Source organism: Dermacentor andersoni, chromosome 2 (genome assembly GCF_023375885.2).
Source record: "Dermacentor andersoni chromosome 2, qqDerAnde1_hic_scaffold, whole genome shotgun sequence".
In the NCBI taxonomy this organism is placed as follows: Eukaryota; Metazoa; Arthropoda; class Arachnida; order Ixodida; family Ixodidae; genus Dermacentor; species Dermacentor andersoni.
Window position 1 is genome coordinate 204067018 of NC_092815.1, and position 7266 is coordinate 204074283.

General features: G+C 44.2%; 1 protein-coding gene across 2 annotated transcripts in view; it reads left to right on the plus strand.

The window, feature by feature from the left end:
* Positions 1–6144, plus strand: part of LOC129387165 (uncharacterized) — a 107076-nt gene extending 100932 nt beyond the window's left edge. For both annotated transcript variants that reach the window (XM_055075886.2, XM_055075885.2), the window contains 2 exons: positions 724–819; positions 5800–6144. In XM_055075886.2, the coding sequence (XP_054931861.1) occupies positions 724–819; positions 5800–5846 (143 nt within the window). In that variant the 3' untranslated portion in view covers positions 5847–6144. The remainder of the gene's footprint in view (positions 1–723; positions 820–5799) is intronic.
* The last annotated feature ends 1122 nt before the right edge of the window (positions 6145–7266 follow it).

Consider the following 7266-nt stretch of genomic DNA (forward strand, 5'->3'; position numbering starts at 1 on the left):
TGTTTCTTTCACGAAAGAACTGGCGAAAGCCACGCACCGGACCTCATCCCCTTATGCCAGTGCTCAGGAGGAGCTAATGCATCAATTCTGAGCCGTGACAAGGCTATTTTTTATCACAAAGCGTTATAAACACTTGATTTATTGGGTGTCATTTCTTTAGAATGCTTTGCAGTTTTTCTTTGTGGATAAGCAATGAGTTGGACCTGAGCAGACAGCATCAAAATTCTTGACATCACAGGAACTGGTGTGGGAACTTCTAGGCAGCGGCTTGCTGAGGCTTTGTTTGAGCTAAGAAAATAGATTAAGCTTTTTCACTTATATTTTATTGGTTAGCCTCATGATTAACGAAAAGGGATCACTCAGAAGCATCTCTTCTATAGGTGGCAATTTTCATTATTGGTGGTCCAGAAGTGTAATTTACCAATCCAACTTAAATATTGCATTCGGGCCTAATTAAAACGAATCACTTCTGGCACAAAAATACCTTCATTACATTCAATATTTAATGTGAGCACATAGTTACATGTTGGTATCAGCAAGAAATATATTTGCTTTGTTCTGATAAGTCATTATATCTGTGTTCATTTTTTGTTTGATATCCCTCTTTAGTGTCCCCATTTTGATCATCTCGCAAGTCGTTATGTGGCATTAAAATTGCCAGTTCCTCCTAATCAGTGAGAGCACTGTGTTGCAGGGAATGTCTCTTTTTTTCCCTCTGTACAGATCTATTTCGTATCTACGCTGGCAAGGACGCATTTACAGCGCGAAGGCTGAACGCTGTTCGCAGGCACCTGTCAAACAAGATCTGTGACATCCGCAGTGAGTGACCTCGCTTCATTGTGGAATACCTTGATTTTACATTGAAATTTGTAAGGCATCATCTAGGGAGCATTCTACCTCTAAATTTTTCAAATTGCTTCTTTATAAAGGAGCCAAGAGAAATTGAAATGTTGCATTCTCATGCTGCTGAAAAGTGAGCTTCGCTGCCTACGTAGACACTCTCTTCCCTTCCCTTGACTGGCTTTCGAAATACAGTGCGTTCATTCTGGTCAGAACTGTGTGTACTTTTTATGTGATTGGCATTCTTTGCCTACTTCAGTCATGTTGAGCATTATCTATCTATATATCTATCTATCTACCCTCTTAGCTGACCCAGCGACCCGAGTTGTTTACCTACTTAGGCCCTATGTATGTGCTCATGGTCGGGATGCCGTTGTGGTCATTTCATTGTCGCTATGCCAGCGTTGTCATCGGACTTTCGTCATGCTGCCATCATGACACCTTTCACTCCAACTTGATGGACCAAGTTGTCTTTAGCGTGTGCCACTAGGTATGTGCTCATGGTTGTGATGCCGTCATGGTCATTTCATTGTCGTCATTGCAGCTTTCTTATTCAATTCTCTAAATGTAGCTGTGAAGCCATCATTGGGATACAATCATTGTGCATTCGTTGTCATATTGTCATTCTGATGCTGTTGTCATGATGCTGTTGTGGTCATTCGATTGTCGCCATTCCAGCTTCTTCATGCGACTTTCATTATGCAGTCGTCGTTACACCTTCCACACCGACCCTGTGAACCAAGTTGTCTTATAGTGTGGGCCACTAGCTACGTGCTCATGGTCGCGACACCGTCTTGGCACACTCGAATCTCATTAATTCGAACACTTACTTCAAACTGACCCTGTGGTCCCGTCAAAGTTATGTGTATTCTAATGGGCGAAAATGCCCGGTAATTCGAACGTGCAAGCACTTATGAAGGTTAATTCGAAGATACTGCGCTCTGACAATGCTCTCAGCTGCTCAGCAGTGCGCCAAATCACACAGCGGCGCCTCCGACCAGCATTCCTCTTACGCTGACATAGAGGAAGAGCTTAGGAGAGACCCCTCAATGCCGCGCGCCAAGGAAAAAGAAAATTCACGGTGGAAATTTGGGCACAGGCGGGCATCACCGAGTACTTCTATTAGTGATGGGTGTCCTGTACAGTCAATGACCGATTTTCCGGACCCCAATTTTTCGCACATGCCCGATAACTCGGACGCCTTCGCAGCACCGCCATGTACCCCATAGAGTCAATGTCTAAGAATGTCTGAAATTTCGGGCGCAAAAAACCTTCGCTGTCCGATTTTCCGGACTTTTTGCCATGACCGCAGGGACCAAAATGGCAATAATCGAAGCCACCGCCGCCACCATTTTGATTATCTCGCTGGCTCGAGCCGGCGCTCTCGCACGCAGATCTGCTAGCAGCCATAGCCACACCGGCAACTCTAGGCCTAGCTACTTCGACGTTCACTATCAAGCTTCATGCTGTGCGGTGCTGTGTTTTTCATCAAAACAATTCGCCGCGGTTAGCAGTGGCGCCGACTCCGCCTTTGTAATTTTCGCCAATGGCTTTGGAGCGCGGAAAGCGTGGTGCGCTGAATAAAGCCAGTTCCCGAAAGTCAGCTTTGCCCTAACACAGCAGTCTTGTGGAGAATTATACCAAAAGCTAGAAGGGGCAGCTCTCATGGGACATGGTATATTTTCTTTAATTATGCACACATGCGCCTGCCATCTCCTGTCACAGTACGAGCACCGATATGCCTAATAACTGTACTGGCAGGCTTTTATGGCTATTTCGGACATGGCTGTGGCAATTTGGCCGCTTGGGGGCAGTAAAAGGCATGCATTTATGTTTTCGGACTGCTCGATCTTTCAGACGTCTTCGCGGCCCCTTGGGAGTCTGAAAAACCAGACGTTGACTATAACTTGTAAATACGTTTGAATAAATATTCTGGAACATTCCACTCATGTGTTAGCTCAGTGCACATGCACCACTGCAGGTAAGTCCTCTATTCAGTTAGCTTCCTTTAATTTGAACTTCTTTTAATTCGAACAAATTTCAAGCCCTTTTGAGTTCGAATTATCGAGATTCGACTGTACCTAGTTGCATCGTCATTATTCCAGCTTCGACATCCAACTCTTTTATGCCATCGTTGTCACACCATCGTCATTGCACAGTAGCCGTGCATTCATTTTCATGTCATCATCGTGAACCCGTTATGGTTGTTCGATAGTCATCACTTCAGCTTCCTCATACGGTTTTCGTCATGCTGTCGTCGGCATGCCATTGTTGCCATACAGTTATCATAATGCTATTGTCATATCCTCATCGTCATCCCATTGTCCTCATACCGTTGTCATGCCATCGTCATATTTGTGTCGTCACGCATTCATTATCATACCGTCATCCTGATATCATGATCGGCCTGATCTTTGCCATTATAACTTTGTCACACGACCCTCATTATGCCATCGTTATCACAGTCGTCACATCGTCAGCATGCCATTATGCTCAAAGTTCACCTTGGCAAGCGAATGCCATAGCAACATATGCTGATACCTGAGTACAGTGTATGCGCATCTACCCAAAGCAATAAAAGTCTCAGAATGACCACTATAGGTTATAAATAAATGCATCTTCATTCAGCAGTGCATTGTGCTGCTATACATTGCATTAATGACAATCACATTATGGTTGAAAGTCATTAGGAAATGGGTTCTGTCGGAATATTTTAGTAGCGTCTCAGGTGTTTAAGGTTTACTCAGTTTGATATATTGATCAAAGACGACAGTATTGTACTGTGCCACTGAAATTAGTACTAATTCAGAGTGAAATTGTAGTTTCATGCAGTTACCATGTGTTCCTGCTCACTATTATGACTGCGCAGTGCTTATGGTACAGATGTAAGCATTCAGCATGTAGTAAAGTAAAGCTGCGACTGTGTTGCCATTGGTTGAAGTGACAATGATAAATCTCCCAACTAAATGATGCCAGGAATGGGAAAAATAACTGACGGCATTAGGTGAATGGTGCCCAGTGTATGTTGATGGGCATTGTTCATACAGTTAAACCTCAATATAAAGAACTTCAATATAAAGAAATTCTCTATATAATGAAGTATTTAACATTTTTAACTTCGTGTCCTTAGAACACAATGTATTTTGAACCTCAATATAACGAAGTGTTTACACTCAAACCTTGTTATAACGAAACAGGATATAGCAAAATAAAGGATAAAACGAAGTAAATTAACTTCCCCTTGATTCCCCATAAAGATTCATGTACTTGAAACCTCATTCTAAAGAACTTAAATTGTCCTGCCAGTAAATATAACGAACTAGATTTGTCTTCGAAGCCAAAAAATGCCTGGCTGTTGCGCAATGAAGACATCGCATTCCATGGGATTCAGCAGTGGTTCGCTGTGGCAGTTTAAAACTCCTGTGTCACTACTTCAGTTATGCCTTCAAATCACACTGGTCTTTTCCACCACCGCGTGTAGCTGCGCTCAAGCGGCACAAACAGCAGCTTGCTATCACACTTTTCTGCTTATCTCTCTCTCACAGGCGTGCCTGGCTGTGCAAGTTGCATCCGCTGTGTTGCTATGCATGGTGGTGCAAAAGATTAGTGCATTCACCTTTACTGCATGCCTAGCTGCATGCTGTGCAGCAGGGCTTGGCTTTCGAGATCTCACTGGGGCAATCTGGGGGGTCACATGCAAGCCTGCACGAATTGCATCGTACTGCGTGGCAGCGCATGGTGGAGCGAAAGATTGATGCATTCACCTCTCTCTTTCTCTGCTGCGTGTTGCGCAGGCGCCCACATCTGGGCCTGGCCTTCGAGATCTCCACAGTTGAATCTCGGCAGTCACACTCAGGCATGCCTGCGCCTACTTACGTTGCTATAAGCAGCGGTGCGAAAGATTATGCATTCACTTCTACTTCTCCCTGTGGCGAGCCATGCGGGCTGGCGTCTGGGCGAGGCCCCCGAAATTGCATTGGCACTGGTGCAATTTCGGAGGCCTTAGGCCGGTCGAGCCAATCCAGCGCACCAAAGTTCGCTTGCCTCTTTGATGACACTGGGAAGTGCTGTGTTGTGTGCCACATGCTGCTCAACCGTGACGAGCCAAGTGGAAAGCAGAAGTGAAAAGCAGAAGTGAAAGACGATCACAATGAAACAGAAGGCAGCTATCTAAAGGCTGTCACGTCAGGTGCTAAGAAGCTGTGTGTTGCACACACCGAAGATTCGTTTCTTGTTTTATTCAAATTTAATCGCATGTGTGGCCGTGTAGCAGTTTTGCGGGGTGCAAAGCTGCTTTCTTATTTCCATGTTTGCAATTGTGCACCCTATTGGGCATATATTGCAGTAATTCTTAGTAATTGATATAACAAAATAATTTCGCCCCCTCCCCTTCAACTTCGTTATAGTGAGGCTCAAGTGTAGTGAAGGGACCATATCGAATAGGACAATATTCAGCTCGTTATTTCAAAGTTTCAAATATTTGAAATGTGGTGATAACCTAAGAATTGCAAGGCCATATGTACACTGTAAAGCTTGAACACAACTGGCATGGATGTGCCAGCCAACTAGGTTCCCTTATTTGCCTGGTGTCAAGCAGTTTCGTGTTTCAAAGAACTGTTCTCATAGTACAGATTGATATTTGTGCTGCTGGCTACAGGATGAAACCTGAATGTCTAGGAGAAATTTATGGGTGATCTTAGTATCACTGCTCAGCTACCGATATCACTGTTCAACTAAGACTTTAGCTTGAAACGATTGGCCTAGCTACATTAGCAGAGCAAACTTATTAAGGTGTGAGCGGACTCCAGCTGGCTTGGCTCTTTCTCACTGCTGAAGGGCAGGTGCACTGCGTTTTTATGGGAGCAGCTTGTTTGTAATTCGTAGGTTGTCACTGACTATAGAAGCCTGATATGAAGATTGAAGAGCCCAGTTAATGGTATTTGTGTACTTGCTTTTCAGGAGCCAAGTACAGGCGCAGAAGGAAAAAGAATGCTAACAAAGCGTAGAGGATGCAAGTTCCAAGATTGCTAGTGACCAAGAAGCCTGTTCACGCGATTGTGTTCAGTCGCTGGCTCTGAAGGAGGCCAATGTAGCTTTTAGTGTTCAGAAATCATGACAGCCTTACTGACTCGCATTCATATAGTGCTTATATAAGCTCTGCAGTAGCGACTGCAATGAAGCAGCATCGACAGCAACATTTAGTTCCAGAGTTCAGAGGTGAGAAATCACCTTGTAACCTGGGTTGTCAAATGGTCATTTGCTGTCAGAATTGCCATTTTTAATAAAAACTCCATTAATATCATGTGTCATTTGTATTATGATAGAGACAGTTGAAATGTGCAGACTGTTTGAGGAGGCTACACTTCATGCTCTCTGATCCTGAAAGAATCATAATGGTTCACTAGGTATATCCGACATAGAGAAAAAGAAACAAAACCATTCTCAGATATGTGAGTGTCAGCGATGCTAATTACACAATTTGTAGGCTCGGTGCAACAGATAAATATGGCTCTGGTATTTCACAAATATCTATGTGTTGCATCACGCTGGGTCTAGGTCTCTGTGTCATAATTTTGGACCCTGCTGCCTAATGTATATACGTATTTACTCGAACCTAGGCCAACCCCGATTCTAAGCTGACCCCCTAAAGTCCTAAGCAAAAAAAAAAAAAAAAAAAAAAAAAAAAAAAAAAAAAAATATATATATATATATATATATATATATATATATATATATTACCTCGAATGTAGGCCGAACAAAAAAAGCGAGGACAGCATTCACAAAATGCAAACAGCATTGATTGAATCTGAACGTGCAGAGCTCATTCAACGTCGTCGTCGCTGTGTTCCTTGTCACTGTCAACTTTCAAACAGAGCACTATCTTCGGTACCATCAAGCGCATTGGATATGCTGCACTTTTTAAAGGCGCACGCGATCAAAGTACCTGGGATGTCGTCCCACGCTGCAGCTACCCAGCCCGCCAGCTGCTATAGCGATGCACGTTTGATGCAGCCCGTTGCCGTTAGCATCAGTCTTCATCAGTCAACCAGTCCGTGTAATATTTCCGCAGACGGTCCTTGAAAGGTTTGTTGATGCAGACATCAAGTGGCTGCAACTGGCCCGTCATGCCGCCCGGTATGTCAGCGAGGTCCGTGTTCGCTTGAGCGAGCGCAGCCTACATGTTGTCAGTCAAGTGCCCACGGTAAGAGTCGACGACAAGGAGCGAGTTCTTGGTCAAAAGGGCTCTTGGACACCGTCGCCACACAATCTTAACCCGCTCTTCCACCATCGCACCCATCATCCACCCATTCTCATTTGCCCGCACAATGACATTTCTTGGGAAAGTTTCTCGAGCAGGCAGTGTCTTCTTTTTAAATATCATATAAGGAGGGAGTTTATCTCCATCAGCTGTGCAGCACAGCATCA